The following is a 23,196-nucleotide window of genomic DNA, read 5'->3' as shown; positions in this document are numbered from 1 at the left end:
TTATCTTTTTTTTCAAAAATATCAAAAGATCTTGAAAACTAAGATCGATATTGAATAAAATTACTGGTCATTGTTTGTTGCACATTTAATGTAAAATCTATTGTATTCGGCTGTTACTCCTTTCGTGGGACACTCTGTATATACGTGGAAGGTAAAATATAAACATGACCTTTGTGAAAACGTATATATTCAAGGCTACTTAATGTCTTATTTGTATAAGAGCACCGTAGTAGGTATCCTTTATGAGAAGTTTTTAATATATTGACCTTTATGTTGAAAACTTCTCAAAAAGGATACTATGGTGTTATTTTTCAAACATGTCCTTTGATTTTTTGACATTGAAAAACTATAATAAATTATAGTATTGCATTGGAGGATTTCTGACCTTTTGTTGCATGCCATTAAGGAACGGGGCCGGAAGATAGGGATAGAAAAGGTCTGGCCTCCGATGCAGGAAGTCTGAGTCCTTTGGGAGGGGAGGCAGGTCTAGAGACATGCGGCGGCCGCGACGTGAAGCCCCGTTCGTCCACATGTGTGTGCCCATATGTACCTGCAATGCAAATGCAATGCAAAATAATTACATCATTCCACTTCAAAATTCAATAATCCAACAATTTGACCACAGATTTGTGATTGGTCACAGAGTTATGCCTCGGACGGGTACAAGCACAGACACCGCTAATGCACCTCAGCACACTGGAGTTCAACACAAAATAGACAATATAGATAATAATGAAATTGCATCAAAGAAACCTATTGATATTCTATTAACACATTACATGTTTCAACCCATTAGGGTCATCATCAATTGCCACATAAAAATATAGAGATATTATTAGAGACATATAAATTAATTGTTAAATTATTCGTTTTAGTTAAGTTGAATGATTACTTTCCAAAAAAACTAAAACTACTAAATTGAATAAAACAAGAACAATGAAATTTGAAAGTCATTACAGCCTTCTAATATTTATTTTAAGACATGTTTTTTTAATTTTATTGTACATACAAGTAGCCCTTAATAACAGAATAAACTTAGAACACCTTCACAACTATCTTACAGTATGAATCAGATTAAATAAAATTGCCTCTCAAATAGACTGCTATGTCTTTGTGGAAATGTTGAAAGTGGTACATTAACTATCAGCTCGCAATGGAAAGTGAAATTGATAAAAGATCTATGAGATAATTTCAATTGATTGGATCTCAACATTATTGAACGAAACTCAACACTATCAACTTTTCAATGTGGTATATATTGTGGAATATTGAATATTATTACTTCTTCACTTTATTATTGGATATGTTTGAATTTCCAAACAAGTTGAGCTTCAACCTACTATTATTTTTACTAAAGATGTATAGACAGTTCATTTTTTTAGCTTTCCACTTCTTATAATCACTTTGTATTAATAACTTGAAACATTAATTCGTGTTCAATAATTATTACATGTGTCAAAAAATATTGCAGACGATTTATGCAAAGCTAGGGCAACAAGCCTTTGATGTGTCTGATATACTAATGTTTTGCATTGCCTTTTATTTCATAACTATGATTTATGGTGAAGAAATTATTCAGCCTACTCTTTCAATTACTGAAAATCAATGAATGTAAATAGAAATGCAAACACCATATCAGACGCAGACTCAATAAAATACCTCAAATCATACATTATTGATATGGGATTGTAGGAAATGAGAAATTTCATTGTGAGCTATCTTCTTAATTGAAATTTTTGTATCTATACCATTGATAATAAAATAGAATAAAATTGGAAATCTTTCAATTTGAACTCTCCTTGATATTCGCTCCTTATTACTTCATTATAAAATATTTTTGAAATTTCTAACAAATTTAAATCATCAATAAGATTGATTTTGTCTTAAAAGTGATTCTGAAATTTACACTCATGATATATTCTACTCAATCATCATTGGAAATTGATACAATGGAAAAGTTATTATTTGGAGACGACATATTTGTATTAGTGTAATCACAGGTTTGGATCAGTGGTTTAATGCAATGCATGTGATAAATATTAGAAGCCAATCACCAAAATCATGATTAATCTTTGTCCACCATCACCATAACGTTATACTTCAATGAAAATTCATTGTTGAATTGAGATGAGAATGCATTATATCTCAATGAATATATTTGCTTACAATATACCTATTCTCAAGTTTTCATTTCTGTAGTTAGTCAAGGATGACCAATTTGTTTTGTATGGGTCATAGTTGATCAGAAATTATTGTTGAATAATTTATTATCTCATAGTCCATCTCTTAATATTCCATTTGTCGAAATTAAGATATTTCAATTCCATATAGCCTCTCCAGCCACTTATGTTAAACTGAAGCAGATGGAAATAGAAGAGAGATTTCTCAAATCTTAATTTGGATTTTCGTTTAATATAAACTATTATATTATATATTATAACTATAATATATTATATTACCACTTGAAACTTTGAGGAGAAGGACCATGTTTTCGAACTTCGAAGGCTATCCATGAACATGCTCAAATTATGTTTTGAAATTGAAACTGTTTCATTCTAACAAAATAAATAAAGTCATCTTGTAACCTATACTATAAAAAATACGCTATTTTTTATGGGAAACCTCTGTTATGAGAGACATCAATGTTCTGAAAATATTTGTGTAGATTGAGGTCTGGTTTCTAACACATGTATTATATCGAATGGACCATTAAACCTATAGATTTATACATTGAACTTGAGGAGTATCTTGAAACTGGACCTTACAGCTGCCATATTCACACCTAAGCTAATTGACTTTATGGAGGTTGTGGCACCTTATGGCGGTCCAATTACCTTGCAATAATTATTAAGTATCTCTGGATTTGTGCTACTAAGTGCATGTCTGATTGGTAAGCTATTTTTATATTTCATTTTTTATTTTTTTAATGATACATTGAATCTGAGAAGTGTCTTGAAACTGGACCTTACAGCTTCCATATTCACAGCTAAGCTAATTTACCTTATGGAGGGCCAATTACCTTGCAATAACTATTATGTATCTCTGGATTTGTGCTACTAAGTGCATGCCTGATTGTTGAGCTGTTCTTGCAATTGGTGCGTTGGGGTATTTTGAATTACCTTGGAGGTTAGGGCAACTTATAGAGGGCCAATTACCTTGCAATAATTATCAAGTATCTCTGGATTTGTGCTACAAAGTGCATGTCTGATTGGTGAGCTATTTTTGCGATTGGTGCGTTGGGGTATTTTGAATTACCTTGAGGTTGCCTTTGGTGGTGAACGCCTTGTGGCAGATGGTGCACCGAAACGGCTTATCGCCCGTGTGCGTGCGCATGTGAATCTGCAGCGCTGACGACGACGAGAAGTTCTTATTGCAAACATGGCACAAGTGTTTTGGCAAGCCTGCAAGCACACACACAACACGCACACACGTGCTGTTAGTTTCCTTCGACATTCATTCCCTCTTCAACGTTAAATCACATTTACAACATATATACAACACCTTATCATAATATTAAAATATCCAATCAATTGAAAACTATCCTATCATCAATCATCTCAATTATTTCCCACGTCATAAACAATGTTAGACATGTTTTCCAAACCACTGAGCACCATGAAAAACAAAATTATTAGACCAGAAATAGTTATTTGTGCAACTAGTGCGCAAAGTGACAGTTTGCTGCACCGAAAGAAACGTTTACGGAATGGTTTCTTGAGTGCAGCAGAGGAACTTTGCGCACGTATTTCACATTAAATTTTTCCTACAGTTACCATTGAATATGAGGAGTGGTTTGATTATTGATTATGGGTAAAATGATGGCTGAAATCCATCAAAAGTTTGTATAATTTTTATTAATAACAACTTCAATTTATTTTAAACTTAATCCAATTGAAAATTGATAATCGAAAATTTATTCAAATTAAACATTAAATTAATCCATTTAATTTGAAAATTTGAATGATTTTGAGTAAATCTTAATTTCTAAATAATATTCCAACCAATCAATTTATGAATGAAAAATATTATTTGAAATAATGAATAATTAATAATATTCAAAATGTATAATTTAATGAGTTCTCATTTTTATTTATTTGAAAATCAGAAAAAATATAGATAGAACAAATTCGCATTCAAAATACACGCCAACAATGTCAACAGCTGATTGGGATGGCTGCAAGATAATACGCAAAGTATTAAGAGTAGGCAACGTAATACTTTGCGCACTAGAGCGGAAAAGTGATTCTTTGCGTTCTGTAATCAGTGCAGGAATGGTCACTTTTCAAGGTAACTGTAGGAAAACAAAATTACTGTTATGACGAGCGAAGCTTTCTTTATTTCCATTGTTTCTGTTGGCAATTTTTAATGAAGCGATGTTAGTTGGGCACAATAAGCCAATCATAGTAGTTCAAGAACAGATTAGTGATGAAATTCTCTCAGTCAATTGAAAAATGTTAATGTAGCGTTATTATATGTATGTACAATGTCGATTTACTGATAATGTAGTTGATGTCTGAGATATTCAACAGCTCAAGATCGTCTCAAATTCTAAATATTATCAATAATAATGATATTCATAATAAATGGTGCTCAGCTCAGATTCAATTTAAGTTATGTAATGTTTAAATAACTTATTCAAATTGAGTTATGTTAACTTTATATGTAAAGTTCATGTCAACTTGACTGCATTTTTCCACTTTTAAGTAACTGCTGTACACACATTATTGAGTTCCTCAATGAAAGCAATACACCGGCGAAAATTGTCAAACAGAACTTTTCGAATATCCATGATAATTAGTTTTAATAAACAGTGACAAACATATAGTAGGATTTATCACGATATCAACAGCATTTCAAATCTTTAAGAATTGGCTTGCCCATAGTTGATTATGAGATTGTGATGATATCAATGAAGGGGTTTCATTATATTTATAAGACTTTTTTTGGTGGTTTCCCTTATTGGAAGGCCTGAATATAGAATCTATGGTTCCACTATTCTCTTCTTGTAGTTGCTTTTCATTGTTGAATACCAGTCAACAGGACGAATATTAGGCTAGATAAGTACTTGTTTGGTCAAAAATGTATTTAAAATAAAATTGAATTCACCTTAATACATTTGTTAAATTAAAGTTTAAAGATCAGGGGGTCTTATTGTCCCAATTGAATAACTAATTATGCAGTAATTATTCATGAATGGATGGTTGGCTATTGAAACTGATATTTGTACTCAATGTACATTTTTGTTGACGTTGTCTCTTGCCTTAGTGGCTTTCTGACAAGAAAATATTATTATTATTAGTGTTATTGATAAAAAGTACTTTTAATGTTCGAAGTTGATGTTAGTGTACTGATTTATATGACCGAGAGATAGATAGAGAAGCAGCGACTAGAGTGGCATGATACTTACTTGGTTGTCGTTTGGGTAGAGTGAGTGCTGGTTCTTCGAGGAGAGGCGAGCGCGACCGCTTGATGGCGGAAGGCAGTTCCGGCTTCATGGAGGCGGCGCCGGGTGACGAGAGGCCGGGGGCGGGAGCCGGGGGCAGCGAGAGAGGCGGCTCCACGGACATGGGACGCAGGAGGCCTTCGCTGCTCGCGTTGCTGCTCGCCTCGTCCGAACACATCTGACTGCTGCCTGACTTGTGCTCGAATAGGTGAGGCGGCATGTCGCGGATCTTATGCGTTAGCATGTGCTGCTTCATATTCCCCTGCAAAAAATTGCAGCAACATAAACATTGATGACTGTCATAACACATAGCCAACTGGGTACACTCACAATATAAAATTAAAGTACAATAAAATTGAAATTTAGAATTTCATAATAAAATGTTATACACTACAAAATGAAAGAACAGTAGCCTAAACAAAATTGCCTACTGCACCATAATGCTATCAACAAATTATTGTAGACAAACTACTGTAGTAGATACTCAATAAAGGTGAAATATTAATTTTGATGGCTGTTCAACAATTCAAAATTATAATGATTATAATTGGGTTTGTGAATATATCAATCTAGAGTTTATCATTGTCCGCTACAAACCCCTAGAAACTTGATCTATAGCAGATAATGTACTAATTTTGTATACAAACATTTAAAATTATAATGATTAGAATTGAGGCTAGAAGCAATACTGGACAAATACTTGATTGTATTAGTTTGGGGTGATCATCTACGAATGAACGTTAGGAATAAATTGCATTCCATCTTTGCAATTCTACCAATCAAATTGCATTCTACCTTGCTCTAGTGTATCTGTCTCGAAGTATTTAGTGATCTTAGCAGTTTCTGAATCAGAAAACTTTTACATGTTTATGAAATATGACTACTACTTCCATTTCAATCAGCCTTCGCAGGCATTGTTTAGAGTAATAACAATTAATTATGAATTACCAAACGGAACACTTTCAAAAAGAATTATGATTTGTAAATGTCTCTACAAATATATTTTTTTTAATTTCTAAAAAAGGGTACTTAGATTTTTTATTTTCATTTCTTGATAATTAAGAGTTACGCTAACAAAATAGGGAATATTCTTGTGTCATGAGAAGAATAATCTGAGTGCAGTATAATAGAATGGGTTGAGTAATGGATGAATTTGAAGCGTAGTGTTCTTGTTGAGAGCGATCTCGTTTGCTATGACGGATTCCAGCCGTGTCGGAATGTGATGTAACGCGGCTGGAGGAAGGGATTAATATTTGACGAGAAGGTATGAAATTGAAGCTCTCACTGCGCAAAGGGAAATAAAACAGTTGTAAAGGAGAGCTGCAAGCGACGATACCGACCATAAAATCAGCCTCTTGTAAAAGCAAATGGCACTCGCTGGCACATGCCATCATACATTCATACCTGGCTCAACCCAGCTCTTCGCCGCATCTCACTCTCATCAATATTCTGAGTTTGGCTTCACAATGGACCAAGCCATAAAATACATAAAAAATCTCCATTTCACGACCAGAAAAACTCTCTTCATGTGTCAACATCACATTCGAATTTCAGCTGCTGATGTGTGTGGAGGGAGTAGTTTGTATAGAGGAGAATTGAATAAGCACGAATTTCAATGATTTTTACTTTCCTTGCCCTATTACCATAGATAAGGAAAGTATTGCTTTCCGAAAAAAATTAAGTTACCCCAATTTCTAAATTTCTATACTTTTCAAGGTCCCCTGAGTCCGAAAAAGTGATTTTTGAATAAAGTTGTGAGTCTCCGTTTTGACTAGCTATATTCATTCTTCCAATAAATTAGTTTGAGAAGTCAATTCGTACATTCTTGAGCACTAAAAATTATTAAATGGTAAGTGGGACTTGGCACCATAATGTGCTCATATGAATTTTCCCATAGTTACTCTGCTACTGAAATAATTATTCATCTTTCTATATTATTTAGACCATTCAAAACGAAAACATAAAACGTGATTCTAAATATTAGGACTGGGGTTGAACTTGGAATTTTTTAAACGCAAGACAACGAGTATGTAATGTATTTGGAGACTTGATGATTAGGTATTTATGAGTTGTTTGTGTTTTTTAAAGATTTATCATTGTATATTATTGAGAGCTGAATATCACTTTTCATAAAGTTGATGTTTGAGCAAGATATCAATCCCACACAAAAGAAAGTTTATGATACTTTAACTGCATAGTATTTGGAAGTTAGGTATAGGATAGTTTCAGTGAATTTATTCTCATGGCGGATGAGGACATTTTTGTTGCCTTTGCGTTGTTGGAGCTTAGGGGCCATCAAAATGCTCCATATCAATTATTTAGTTGGATGACGAGTTGGAGTGTGTGAATGCGTAATGTGCTACAGGCAATAACTGCAACGATAATGACTGTGCAACGCTAGTTGTGCCGCTGAACACGCGGTTCAAAGCAATCGTGCATTCGCCCAGGGACACACATAGTTACTTTTGTGATTAGTTCAAAATCCGTGTAATAGAACGCTCCTATCTATTATTACAGCTCGTATCAGTCGTTTGCATTAGCGGTGCTGGTTGCCATGTTCTGTAAATCAACGTTTTTGATAGCGGTCTAATCACGTGCAGTCTGTCCTCCCATCACCCTTCCCCCCTCATGCAACCAGCGGTAAAAATACCCGCCCCGCTCTCACTCTCATTGTCAATAAGGCCTGCGATATCAGTGGGGCCAACAAATTGCGGATTTGCCGAATTTTAATCCCAGTGAATGCACTGATTCATTTCCATTCATCCTTTCAGTCATCCATCCGTTCACTACTCAATCCCTATTCGAGCCGTTGCTATTTCAAATTTTATTCGCAGCTGTATTACTGCCATACAGTTTGATATGTTTTTCCAGTGTGCGAAAAAACCAAATGGCCGTATTGGACTGCGAGTACATAAAGACTACATTTCCGGAACGATTATCCTTCGCTTCAATTCTAGAAGGGTGTGTTTAGCTTTTCGTATGCAGCCATGATGCGGAACGAATGGTCAACCCTGATTAAATGCTCACGTGAAATTGCATGTGCAATAATAGTGACATAAAACACTATTCCAAACGTGAACTTTATCACCATATTGACTATTTTACAATAACATATTATATGACAATAATTTAAATTAAAAAATAATACAAATTTAGATTCATCGTAGAGCCTCACATAATCAATTTCTGAATGATAAATTCTAGTCTGGTCTGAGATTAGATTAGCATTTTCATGTGAAAGTATCTGGGAATTAAGAAAGAGAACTACTGTAAGGGACTTCATCAATATTGTTATGATGGCATTAGTCATGAGAAATATCATACCTAGCTAGATTAGAAGTCAAGACTCGATAAAAGTGTGAAATTTAGATTAAGATTTGTGGGCAATTCGATTGTCAATAGTAGTAAATCATAGATGGAAAAATGTTAGGAAAGAATTTTGGATCTTAAGTGAATTCAAGAGGAACAATACTGCAATTGGATTACACGCATTAGTCAGGAATGATAAATGCATAAAAGTCTAGTCTAGTTTGTTAGTTTGTGTGATTAAAAGTGATTAATAGATAGGAAAATATGAAGGAATAGACGGTTAGGACTGATTCTACCTTGGTGGAAAATCCTCGATCGCAGATGGTACACTTGAAAGGCCTCTCCTTGGTGTGACTCCTGTAGTGAATCTCCAATGCTGAATTACAGGCGAACGTTTTGAAGCACAAGTTGCAGGTGGTGTTTCCTCTCACTGATGGCAAACAAATACATGGTAAATAAAGCGTCTGCGAGCATGCCAAGTATTAGAAAATGTAGTCATGAAAGCAGATTTATCATTATTTTTCAATTAATATAAAGTTGTTTGGAAATCAAACATGAAAACTGAAAATTTTATGAAAAAACCGAACTATATTACTAGATTATGTTTGAGCTATTCCAAGCCTTTCGTTTTTATAGAAACAGTCTTCAAGTCTTAAAATAATGGTGACTGATCACTGTTAAGCAGTATCGAAAGAAATGCTGTTAGTTTTAGTTTGTTTTATAAAAGGTCTATAGTTGGATCGATCGATTTTTTAGGTACACTTTTGATAGGCACTGGACTCTGCAATTTCATTCCAACATACTTTCGCTAGCAGACAAACTGATGGCTATTTATAAAGGTTTTGCCAGCTAACATCCATCACCTATATTTAAATAGGGGACGATGTACTACCAGGCATCAAAATGTCAATGCATATCGAAGTGCCATCCGATTTTGCACTTTCAAGTCTGTGTTTTAGGAATTGTTGAGCTTCTGCCAAGCCACTAAACGCAATCTACGCTTTCAAATTCCATCGATAATGAATTTGGATGCGTATTAAAAGCAGGCATAAAGTAAGGGCCTTTCTTTTGCAATGCCTGAGTTTCGACTCGTCATGACTGACATTTAGTGAGCTAGGAAAATCTTCCTTATTCTTTCTATGCTAGCCAATACAAGCCAATACAACTTTAAAGATTTAATGAGACCAGGTTCTCATTGAATTACTGAAACTGATTACTTGATACAATGTAATGTCTGAGAAAAAAGCATTTATCATAAATTGAACAACTCTGTGTAATCACATCAATGCTATCAGTTGAAAATGATCAGAAAACATGTCTTTCAAATTTCATAAAATGAATGTTATGTACTTATCAGTCATCATTGCAGTAGCATAATTTTCATCACAAAGCCTTGTGTACTGTATGTATTTTCTGGCTGTAATAAAATCATTGAATCATCAATCCTTCATATTTGAGACTTTCACTATAATTAACCGGAAAAGAGCAAAATTCGTTTAAAGATTTGTGAATTGTAATATTTTTAGTATGGTTGAACTGACAATCAGTAATAATAATAGAGCCTATGAGGCTGCGAGATGTTAGATATTGAAACGACGGCACTTCAAAAATATAAGAGAAACTAAGAAGTAAGAGAGTCAGTTCGATAACAATAATGGACTTTTAAAAGTGTTTGATAATATAAATTAATCTTTCATGGACAAATTTCCCAACATCCCTTCCTGATTAATGTAATTTGATGATTGCAATTTGAATTTTGTCGAAGTGGCACCCACCTCCAGGTCCAACAGCAAGACCGATGGGGCTGAATGCTGTTGAGTTGAGCACAGATGAGGTGAGTGTAGACAAGGCTGACGTCATGAGTGGCGACGACGCGCAGACAGGAGGCAGCAGTCCGAAGCTGGAGAAGTGAGGTGGTGGCGCTGGTGCTGGCGAGACTCCAGGTGTCGAGTGCACCGAGTGAGCACGAGGCGTCAGGTCGAGGGCACCCAATGAGTTGGACTCTGAGGGCGCTGGACTAGGAGGTCGCTGGGCCGATCGAGGGATCTGGACAGGGTGTGATGGGTGGGGAGATGGTGTCAGCTGCCCCTCAGACCCGCTTGGACTATCCAACCCTCTCGAGCCTGCAGGCGACTTTTCGCCGTTCACTGGAATAGGGGTGAATGTTTGGTTATTGCACAAGTCTTTACTAAAATTTTTCAAATGAGAAGCAGTATTGAAATGGGAGGCAATCGTATCAATAGTTCGCACTTGATTTTCCAAGGCTGCTAATGAGGTAGAAAAAGCCGGGTAAGACGGCATTGGGCTACAACTAGTGAAAACTTCATCAGACTTTGAGTTGTCTTTGGACTTTATATCACTGCCAAAACTATGTTTTTCATCCTGCGAGCCAGATATGGGGCTACGGGAGAGACCTGGTGAAAGGAATGAATCATTGGAAACTTGACTGAGGTGAAGGAAAGCTGAAGGGGAAGGAGTAGAGCCAGTGGAAAGTGAAGGCATGGAAGGTGGGTGCAAGTAGTCTTTGATTTCAGCTGCTTGAATTTGTTCAGGCGACAGGTCAGTTGGCTCTCCCGTGTGCAGGCGGATGTGTTGTTGCAGTACCAGGCCATTGGTAAACTTCTTGTGGCAGACAGGGCACTGGTGGAGCACCCTCATTGGTGGCTTGATCCTGTGCACGCCCATGTGCGTCTTCAGGTTGCCCTTTGTTGTGAAAGCCCTACCACATATTTTGCACTTGAAGGGTCTTTCACCGGTGTGGGTGCGATAGTGCATCTGCAGTGCACTCTTACAAGAAAGAACCCTCTGACAAATGATGCACTGATTTGGGTCAGTTAATTTATGCTCTATATTATCAACCAGCTGTTGAAGCTTGGATGTTTCTGATGTCTTAGTTATTTCTATAAGACTTTCCCAAGAATTATCATTGCTTCCAGGTCTAGGAAGGAGATTGGAATAAATAGCTGGATCTTGAGAAGGGTCAAAGTCACCTGTTGTGACAGAGAAGGATCCAGGTAGGTGGTTGTCTCCAGAAGACGTGCTACTGGGAGGAGAGACAGTACCAGGGAATGGGAATGAAGGAGGAAGCTGTTGATCTGCTGATATAGAAAATTGAACAATATCTGACGTACTTTTATTAGAGAGGTTCTCTGGCTGCTCCTGCAGGCTGTCATCATTCTCCTCCTTACTAGGGCTATCTTCCCTTGCCAGTAGATCTTCGTTGCTGTACTTGCTGTCCAAACTGCAGTCATCATATGGAGATGGTGATGGATATCGCTCATTGTCAGGATCATGCTCAGATTCTCCTTCAGCCTCTAGCTCTTGCTTTGGACTTAAGCGGCTGTTTGCATGTGGTGGGTCACCAGATTCTGACTTGATTCTCATTTCTTCATCAATGTTTTCTTTCTTGAACCTTTCACCTGATTCAGACATTGGTGGAGATGAGGAATTTGCTGGTTTGCTAAGGTTTTCTGGCATCTCTTGCTCTCCTCGTGGACTGTAGAGAGATAAAGGTAGGATGGGTTTGATAAGGGAAGGATCTTGAGGCCTGTGATGTGGTGGGAGTAACAGGTCATGAGGTGGAGGTTGAGGTGGTCTATACATAGGCAGGCTCGCAGGAGGAAAAGGTGGACTGTTGGGAAATGGTGGATGAGGAATTTGATGAGGATGGTGAGGAGGTGCTCCGGGTGGCAGGCTTTGGTGTGCCCCCATTTGAGCAATCAGAGGAGGGTGATACTTGTCCAGATGCTCGGGCACTGGGTTTGGATTCATTTTTATGTGTGGAAATTTTGAGGTATGCCTCTGGAAGTGCACCTTCAGGTTGCCCTTGGTTGTGAACCGACTGCCACATACATTGCACTTGAAAGGGCGCTCACCTGTATGCGATCTGATATGTATTTGGAGTGCAGAGTCACTCCCAAACACCTTCCCACAGTAGCGACAGCAGTGCTTGAGGGACAGCTGGACACCAGACTTGGAATCATAGGCGGCACGTTTCTTAAAAGCAACCTCATCAGCCATGTTGTTGTTAGCAAGCAAACTTTGGCTAGCATTGTCTAACATATCTTCTGTTCTTCGTTTTAACATTTCCAGTGAGTTCGGCCCATTTGGAGAGGGAGGAGGGTCGAAGTTGGTGATAATGGAGGAAGCAAAGCTTGATGATATTGAACAAGGAGGTAGGGCTGCTGGTTGGGCAGGAGGAGAGGTGGGAGGAGGTTTGGGAGTTGGTGGCTTTGTAGATGTAGGAGTCAGAGCCTGCGAATGAGAGGATGGTGGTATTGACTGGGTGGCTGGTGGAGTGGAGGGAGTAACAGAGGCGCCAACGACATTTGCTGCTGATGATGTGTTTGGCTGGTGTTTGGCTGCAGCGGCAACAGGAGGCGCTGGTGGCTCGACCAATGGCAGAGGTGTGGACAGCTGCAGTGGGGTGGTGGGTGGCGATGCTTCTTTCACTGGTGGAAGCCCTCCATTGTCTTGCAGCTGCTGCTGGAGTTGCTGGATCAATCTGAGTTGCATCATTTGTTGCGTTTGCAGTGTGTAGATAGTTGAGTGCAGCACAGCTAGGTTTTGGAGTGCAGCTGGGTTATCTGCATTGTTAGCCATGGCAGTAGCTGCAAACTGGGCCACAGCTACCTTGGTGTTCTGCAGTGCCTCCAGGGTGACGTGACCAGGTACAGGGGGGACAGGGAAGCCACCTAATCCCTGGAAGCCCAGTCCAGCCAAATCTCCAGCAAGAGAGTCTGCATCAGCGTCTGCATCGGCATCCACTTCGGCTTCACCTTCTCCTATACTGTTGTTGTTCTCAGCATCCTGTCTCTGTCGCCTTGCCTCTTCTCTTGTCTTGGAGATGCCCTCCTCAACCACACACTCTTCTTCTTCATCCTCATCTCCAGTAGCCATTGTCTCATCATTTTCTACCGACATTGGACTGTCTGGATCGTCTTTTCTCTCTTCGTTCTCTTTCTCTGCTTCACAGCCCAACTCTTCACCCAACTTGCAGCCTGATGTACTACCAGAATCTTCTTCTGAGCTCGAGCCTGAACTCTCCCCTGTAACAGAAAAATGAAAAAATATTTAGTATCTCATGTCAAACTTTCAAGTAACAATCAAAATTATTTATGAAACAACATGATTTCAAATTATTTGATGAGAGTACAGAAAGTAGAGAAGAAAGTTATTGTAGAATTCCCGAATTAAACAAATCAGTTCCCTTGTGATAAATATTATGTTCTAGCATTATGCTACAGCTGTGAAGAAATGATTCCATATGAATTCATGCACTCAGCTGTATAGCATTGACAATAACAACTAATATCTCAATAATAACTAAGATGTGAGACTCTCACAAGGTAATAATTAGAAAATAATTATTATTCATAATCTGGAAATCATATTACATTAGTGACCCGTATCTATGGCATGAAGTATGAATTGGTCATTCATGAAATGAAGTGGGAAGGCTAGACATGGATAAAAACCTCATTTGAAGTAGAAACTCTGTTCAAGTACAGTTAAGGGATACGCTGGAAATTGATGTCATTCTAATTATTGTCAGAAAGCTACACGTAATAGATAATGAGTTCATTAGTATTCGCATATTAATGTTTGATACGAGAGTGAGAAAGAAAGAGCACGAGAAGAGGAAGGGATCGCCAATTGAGATGGAAAAGGCAGTGAGCCAGAAGCCGCTGCCAGTAGCCGCCTCCGCTCCCGCCCCCAAGCCTTCAGTTATGATTTATGAAGTGGGTATTGTTGTGAGACCTGCGCAGAGAGAAGGGCGGATCAGCGCAGGAGCCTGTTTTGGACGGGGGGTGGAGGTGGCAGGCCAGTTATCATTTCATAACTGGATCTCACCAATAGGAAGGGCGTCCGGGCCATTCGTCATACGCCGCGACGCCTCGAAAATATGGCCGTGGTCGACGCAATCTCATCGCTATAAATAGCAGGCCGACGCTCGCATACATCAAACGACGAGACGCTTCGAAAAATAATTCCCCATAAACGATTTTTCACAGTCCTGCTGCAGTTCAAAAATAAGGCCAACTCCTTCTGTCAGAGGAATAAATAATCTCGACTAGGACAATGGGGCTGCCATATCTCTCGACACCTGGACTGCCTCTGCTCCGGCTTCTATCGGCTCATGATTAATGGCCGAGACACTTGTGCTGACGTCGAGCGACACGCTTTGGAAAAATAGAACCCAGCAGACATATTTCACTCTGCCTCTGGCGTTCTTTTATATAAAAATTATGCTCCTGTATAAAATATCTACTGACAAAAATAACGATGCGCTCTCACCAACGGTGGCAGGTTGACCGGAAGTTCTAGATGCTAACTTCTGTTCAAACGCTATTGACAAAGACTTATATACAGTACAAGCTTACGAATAACGTATAACATGATAAATATAAATCAGTATCATTAATTATTTCGTTTACCAAATCTAACTTACAATTGAACAGATAATAATTAGTTATTAGGGCAGATTCATAAGAATTTTAGTGGAATATAAATCACCATAATTATCAAATATGCAAAAGTTCAAGAAAGCCGTTGAAATAAAATACATCCAAGAGCCTTTAGTTCACGAAATTTGTATAATATATCTCACCGATAATGATACTTGTTGCATGTTGATTCTTTATTAGTACAGTAACTTATATTATACTCTTTCATGGAGGATTGTTCTCACTAATAACATGCTTGAAAATTTTGAAACACGAGCCTAAAATAATTTCAAAATTATAATTGTGTCACGCTTGAGAGAAATGGAAAGCATTTGTAATACAGATCAGCATTAGAAAACATGATGTGAGTTGGTGTATTTGTCATACAGTAATTGATGAAGAGACTCACTACACTGTACAGTATTCGCTCTTTACTGGATCTTGTAGTGGACCTTTCTCATCTACACACAGACCTGTTATCTGGTAGGTGGTTTCCTTTTTGCCTTATTTTGTTATGAGGAAGCATATCAAGTGTAGCACTGAAGTGTATCAGTAGTGTTCACTTTTTACTGTACTGGACCTTTTACTAGACCTTTCTCTCCTACACACAGACCTGTAAGAGTCTGGTAGGGGTTTCCTTATTTATGATTTTATAATGAGGAAGCTCACAACTTTGAAGTTTCATGACTTCGGTTAGGTTGATCATTATTAATAGCTTGGTTAGCATGAACCTTTCAGAATCTTGTTAAGCTTGTAATGGACTATACCAATAAAATATATATTCAATTTTTTGGTTAGGATGAGCTTTGATTTGAAAGAGATTCAGATTCATGACGTGCAGCTTTGTCTGGAACAATGGCGTCGATGCAGGGCGCTGGCATTGTTAGCCTGACCGCTTTTTTTGAGATCGATCAGAAATATGCTAAGGAAAGGCATAAAGTGTCGGCGGTGGCCGGAAGTGTAGAAATCAAAGCATGAAGTGGCGCGCATGAGTAGATCGGCATGGGAACATCTTGCGTCGTCGGATAGCCGCAGCCGCAGCCGACTGCGGCACTGGTCGCACGTCGCTGTCAAATCAGCCGTGCTTAATAACGCCATGATTCTATGACTGACAGCCGCAACAAAAGAGTTGTGCCGACTACCGCCCCACCCCCACCCTTTTCGACTATTAAATCGTGCATGAAAAAACAAACGGCCTCCCCCCCCCTCAACCACGCCGCGATCGGGTCATGGATGATGGCCTGGCCCACCTTTCAGGGTCATTAGGGTTCATGACAAATGACAAATCGCTCCAATATACTACACTTTGAGCGTAAACATTTTTTGCCTGTCGGCACTCCGACCATAATGACTCTGACACTGCCTCATCTGATTGACTCCGACTTCAATCTTCAAGGTATGCTCCTATTGCCACCACCTGATTGATGGACGCCTATTGATAGCAGTCGACGATGCGAGTCCAAAACATAAACGAGAGACTTCAACTTTTTTCGGGTCATCAAAAGGTGAAATGACTGGCTTTCTTACCCTAGTATCATAGTAATAAGAGAATTATTTCAAAAGTCTGATCGAGGAACAAGACAAAAATTGAACTTCAACTAGGAATACGACTTGACTGTGAATTGATTCTAACAGTAAATACAGTTAAGTAGCCTATACTGACAAAATACTCAATTTCCAAGTTGATTTTCGCCATCAATTAACTCAAAAATAAACATTTTGAATCTGTCAACACTTATCATACAACTTATACAGGATTTTGATAAATTGTTGAATGCAGTAATCGTATAACAGCAAAAAGCAACTGACAACTCACAATGTTAACAACGTAAGCAAGGAAACTCAGAAATACGTTATGTGTTTGAGCAGAATATTATTTGAATTTCGTTTCATTTGAAGTTGCCTACATGGCTGAATAGTCAGAATGACAGCATAAAATAGAAAATAGAATGAAATCCTATGTCATTCAATAGCAATATAATTAAGTCTTGCTTGCAGATTGTTATTCTGTCGAGTCAAGTAGTCAACTTCCCTGGCTCATCTCTGTGAATTGACTATGGAAAAAAGCACAAGAGTTTTTTTTAGATTTTAGAGTTTGAAGATCTGAGTTCTATAACTGATTGAAAACAGGAAGTTATCGAATCAAACACTACAGAAGATATGTTTCCTTTTCACATTATACTCTTAACATTCGGCAAGGAAGGAATGAGTTTCCTTGAAATTCTTTCAAAAATTCAACACTTGCGAGGATGCGATGGATAACACAGAGATCTATGAGAGAAAAGCCTCGGCTCGAAAAGATGATTGAATTGAAGCACGTCATGGTTGGATACAATGAGCAAGAAATTTCAATAAGCGTGGTGTGGTAAGCTGGGGTAGAATCTTCAATTTTCCGGTTGACTCGCGAAGGGTTGGCGCGGTCCGCCAGAAAATGTGTAGCGGCTCTTTTGTAGTGCTTTCTCTCGCCATTGTGGCCCTAATACCTTTGCCTCAGCAAAATCCTAGCTCATTCTTCCACTCACCTGCGTCCACAACCTGTCCATCATCAATAAGACACTATTCACACACCCACAATAATATTGTATTATTTTGATGAGAGCGATGTGAATTGTATCATAATATTGATTGGCACAATACTTCAAAGCTTGCTGCTTCCTATATTACTTGCATTTATTTACTCTGAGGAGGATAGGGGTCTGATAGGTAGATATTTTATTGGGAGAGGAATAGCACAAGGTTACCTTATTTTTTCTCTCTCTATCATTTACTTATTGTATTATTCAATGAAGAATAAAATTAATTAATTATCCTGTGTAAAAGGTAAACATGAGAGTATAGGCAGAGATCACATAGGCAGAACATCAGTATACTTTTAAGGCACGTCGTTGACATGAGTCATAAAAAAGAGGACGAAGAAGAGGTAACGGAGTAGCTGAAGAGCAGCACGTGCCATGAAGCTGCTAGACGGACGACGGGTGACGGCAAATGAATTAAAAAGGAGCCGAGCACATCTTATTCACGGGCCTGACAAAAAATTAAAATTCTCCCAATTCTCGGATTTCTAAGTGGCGCGCCATGTGTTGTGTGTCATTCCAGCACTGGTTATGTAGATGTGTGAAAGTGAGATAGTGGGAGTGGTTGTGGACATGTGTGAGAGTGAGAGAGCCGAGAACAGTTGGAAGTGCTCGTCTAAGTGTACGGAGAGAGCCCGGCTGCGTTGAAAGTATTTTCAACCGTTTCCTCTTTCATGGAAAAAGCATTCTGGTAAAAACAGGCGGTGAGGGTTGAATCGTGTACAAGGGAAGAAAAAACCCGTGATGAGTATATAAATGTGTTTGTGTGAGTGTTTGTGTTTTGGAGGCTGACTGAAACGAAAAGATATCCCCAGAATGATTAAGAGTGTATAGTGCAGCAGCTCTCCTGAACGTTGTATAAAAATAACTGGGACAATTACTTCATTAGATCTCGAGCAATCTCCAACGATCATCTCTCGCTTTTGACAGGAGTCAGGCGCACCGACCGACCGCCATCTTTTTTCTATCCAAGTTTTGCTTGTCTAAAAATAATTAACAGTCGAAAATTCCGAATGAAATTAGAACGCCAAAGCAAGCAATAAATTAGGGCAGGACCAATGTCGCCTTTGTCATCAATTAGACTTGCAGCTCTCTGGAATATATTTCACCGTTTTTTCAAAAGCAAGCTGAATTCTTGAAAGATGAAGATGAAGTAGGAGGAGAAGAAAGCAATCACTTAATTTATTCTTACAGATTTAATGCTAAAATGGTTCATGAATTCAATTGAGTTATTGAATCGTGTAAAGCTAGGCAACTTTCTTCAGGTAATCATTTGAAATCAAATAGCATTTAATAGTTTGATAAATATCATAATATTCACCTGCTCACACCCATAATCCTGAAAGCTAAGTTGCATATTTAAATTTATGCCGCTGCTAAATATTCTGCAAGTAGTCTGCAAGCATTCTACTTGATCAATGATATAACGAATAATGCATTATCTGATCTGTTTTGTAGGAGAATGTGTTGCTCATATCATTAAATGACATATAAAATCAGTGTGAATAATTCACAATATTCACCATAATAATTATAATTCATAATAGTTATCAATACTTCATTTTAACAAATCGAAGCAAGTTGCCAGAGAGACCCACAAATGGAAACCGGAAATCGGACAATTTTAATTGACTGAATTCTCAGGTGAAGAATTTCAAACCGGCATTTTTCATCTTGAAGCTTCAAACTTCTCTAAGAAAGTTTTCTGTTGGAGAATGCTGACTACTGACGACATCCACTTCCTATTATGATAGGACACTAATTATGAGATATTAATAGCACGCGCCACAGTTCAGTTTTGTGACGACTAATGTCCATGACGTCATTAGAGTGCTGTTGACAGACGCTGCAGCTTCTATCTCTCTCTTAACATAGTTTTACGCTTGATCAGGAGAGAGAAAGAGAGTCGGAAAATAAGGTGAGTCTGGAGAGAAAAACACGCCGGTTCCGGTCTAGCCGGGAGAAATATTCAGCAGATTTTGACATATTTATAAGGGTGGGATGCGCACTTTGGGGAGGAAGAGAGACAAATGGAGCGCAATAAAACATCTGCATGCTGGTTTCACCCCTGCCGGAGAATTTCTTAAAATCTGGAATAAGCGAGGAACAGACAGCGCGGTGATGAAGGGGCTGGCAATAGAAGAAGAGCGACAATCATATAACGCAGCAGATGAAATAGAAGTAGAAGAAGAAGGAAAAAGTAGCAGGCTTGTGCCTTAAATCATAGTGGCACACGCCGTCAGGGTCTTGTGTCTCCTTTTTGCTTCCTCAAATTCTGTCTCTCTCTCTGTCTCTGCCTCTTATCTGCCGTATCGGAAATCTGCATGGAGCATGGAAACAAATCTTCCTAGGATCCTATTTTCGTTTGAAGTGCATTGATTTATTCAGAGAGCTTTGGACTTCTTCTAATAACGTTGAGTTGCTCACAAAAATATGAAGAAAGATAATGTATAATTGATTTGTTTTTTCAAAATCCCGTCCATCTTTCAAATTTTGAGACTGAAAATGAACAACGATTTTCATATCCTATGTAAATAGGGACTTTTTTAACAAGATTCTAATGGATTAGGTTGATTCACTGGAAGCTAAAAACTAGTCCATAATAAAACGTTAACCTTCTATCAGGAATTTGGTTCGATGCAGAATTCTAATGACTATGATGATTGCAGTTTCGGTAAGAGTTTCCTTTTCAACCCGGAAGCAGAGTGATCGAGTGTGGCCTTCTCAATTTCATAGCTGATATCGAGAAGCAGTATGAGTTATCTATCGCACTGAGTGGCTTCCCTAATTTTCCACCCTGCAAGAATCGCGTTACAATATCATCGACATAGTAAAGGCCTAGAGCAGGCACTGTTCGCGGGGCTGCATGTTAATCATACTATTCCAAGGGAAGCCGTATACCAACGGAAGTTCGCCTCGTTATAATTACTGTGTTTCCTCTCTGCTAATCTAATGTTTTCTGCTCTCTATGCTCTATGATTCACCTATTCATTATTCCAATATCCGGATATTATACAAAAACACATTTATTTCATTCCTATTCCATTGAAAATAGTTGAAAAGTTAACCTTAGGCCACCAGCAAACAGCCACGGTTCATAATCTTTGCTAGCTGCTCGCGTTTCAAATGCTGATTTCTTCCTTTGAACAGGAAATGCTTTTGTGAATTGAAATTTTCAATTGCTCTCTCAATGTCAAATTCATACTACAGTAGTTAAATTTGAATGAAAAGCTTCCAAGTCAATTGATCAATTTGTATCACTGAGTAAAACCTATACCTGAGTAAACCTATTCCTAGTTTACTTAATGGAACATAACGTTCAATCCAAATTCTCATCCATAGTGAGAACGATCCAAACTGTGTTTATTTCATTTTTCGATTACTGCATAAAATATAGAAACTGAGTTGAGGAACAGATTGAATAACATATTTCCTCATTTCATTTCATTTATTCATAGACAATAGATACAATGCAGGTAAAAACAACAGGCATTCGCCCAAAACTGCTTTAAACCTTAATTTGGATACACAGTCTAGAGGTTATGTAAATGATAACTTCATTCACACAACTATTTTGAGTACAAAAAATGTATGTACTACAATAATTTCAAATTCATCAGATTAATTAGTTTCAAAATACAAATCCAAACAAAAATCTTCCTTCACAATCACAAAAAAATATTGAACATTTTTAATTAAAAAAATTAAAATGACTCATACAGAATGTCATATTTTTTATACTGACCTAACAAATTTTTCACTAATATCGCATGGAATTTATTATGTTGAAGCACTCTCATTATTGTATAATTTATTCCAATGATGATGAGCTTGATTACTGATACACTGAAGAAGACAGGTGGACTTTAGAACTCAAGTCAAACTGTCTTCAAACGATTCGCAATAATGATATTGAAATTAAACTTTCTCCTTGGAATTACATTGGAAAAAATTTATATTAGATTCATCAAATAATACACGAATTCCTAGAAGCATTAGAGGTATTTCCTAATCCTATTATATTAAGCGAGCAATTTCTGTATATATCTGGTTATTTTTATATCTGGTTATTTATGTTTTACAGATCTCGAAAACGGCTTTAACGATTTTCACATTTGGAACATAGTAGGTTTATGATATAAAGATTTGATTGCACTAGGTCTCATTCTTTGGAAAACTCGCTGAACGACATTAAAAGGATAATTCATCCTTGGAAAACAGATGATAATTTCGTCGTCTCTCGATAACAGAAGATGCATGTGCCTGTGTGGGACAGAGACAGAATTATTTCCAGTAATCATTATCAATCAGCGAGAAATTTTATCTAGCTAGACAATTTAATCGATTTGATCAACATAATCTGATTTGTTGACATGACAAAACTAGAGTATCCTCCTAAACTAGAGTATATCATAATTTTCAAAGTTGATCATTATTTGCAAATTCAAGTGATTAATTAGTGTGTGTTATTTTGTTATTCAATTTGGTTTGTATATAATCTAAATTATAATTTTCTGTTTTCAAATGTTTGAACAGATAATTGAACCTGAATTCAAGTGTATGGAACATAACCTACTTTCTGGACTCTATAGTGTATACATCAAAATTCGGGAAAGAAACAGTTTTGGGCTGTGCTGTTAGTACTTCCTCAATCATTTTAAAGAATTGTGTTTGGTTTATCAAAAGTCAATAAATAAATAACGAGCGAAGCTCGGTGCCCCGATATTGATAATATTAGAAGAGCATGATCTTTAATATAATATATAGTCTTTAGTTGATCCAAATGATTTTAAAATCAATGGAGTAGTTTCCTATTGGACGAGGTGGTTGTAGAAATATCATTGATTCAGGTGGACACTATGCAAACAGTTGAAATGAGAGATTGTGATTGTAAACTACTGGTGTGGAAAGAAGAGAGCGCATCGTCAGAGAAAACACGGGTCCTCCACAGTCGGAAAAACTCGGCTTCCACTAGTGATAAGCTCTGTCATGAATATTTCATTCTTTATCGGTTGTCTGACCGTCTGCGAGTATTGAGTGATGGCCAGGGGGAATAGAAGCGAGTTGAAGTTCCCCAGGTTTTGGTGCATTGGAATGGAAGTAAAGAAGGGAATTTCGTTGAGGAGGAAACGTGTGTTGGTGTAAGGGGGCCAACGTTGCGATATTAAAAGTTGGCCCTCAGTCCAAGTAGTGACAGGGATGATAATATTGCGGGCCTCACACATATCGAGTAGTGTTGAACAAACATATCATGCCTTCGCCCTCCGTCCTAGAAACAACGAGCCCTTCGATCCAATGTCGGCCAAATTGATCTCAAACACCGCTCGACCTACTACTCCTTTCCTCACTCAGACACACTCCTAAATAATCACTCTCACTCTCTCACTTGCTCATTTCATTCAGAAACAGTCCACTATCATTCTCT

The 23,196-nt window shown here is 37.8% G+C and overlaps 1 protein-coding gene across 4 annotated transcripts in view; it reads right to left on the bottom strand.

Annotated features, from left to right (window-relative positions):
• The window catches only part of LOC111057484 (homeotic protein spalt-major), a 139,812-nt gene that overhangs the window by 4,564 nt on the left and 112,052 nt on the right, over positions 1-23,196 (bottom strand). The window contains exons 2-7 of one of the 4 annotated variants that reach the window (XM_039423017.1): positions 11,884-13,800; positions 10,528-10,899; positions 9,049-9,182; positions 5,408-5,705; positions 3,256-3,401; positions 386-550 (exon numbers count right to left, since the gene is read on the bottom strand). In XM_039423017.1, coding sequence (XP_039278951.1) covers positions 386-550; positions 3,256-3,401; positions 5,408-5,705; positions 9,049-9,182; positions 10,528-10,899; positions 11,884-13,800 — 3,032 coding nt within the window. Of the gene's footprint in view, positions 1-385; positions 551-3,255; positions 3,402-5,407; positions 5,706-9,048; positions 9,183-10,527; positions 13,801-23,196 lie in introns of all 4 variants that reach the window. The other 3 variants (XM_039423015.1, XM_039423014.1, XM_039423016.1) reach the window with 3 other exon arrangements.

The sequence above is a fragment of the Nilaparvata lugens genome, chromosome 3 (assembly GCF_014356525.2).
Source record: "Nilaparvata lugens isolate BPH chromosome 3, ASM1435652v1, whole genome shotgun sequence".
Lineage (NCBI taxonomy): Eukaryota > Metazoa > Arthropoda > Insecta > Hemiptera > Delphacidae > Nilaparvata > Nilaparvata lugens.
This window is presented reverse-complemented; position numbering and strand designations above follow the sequence as displayed.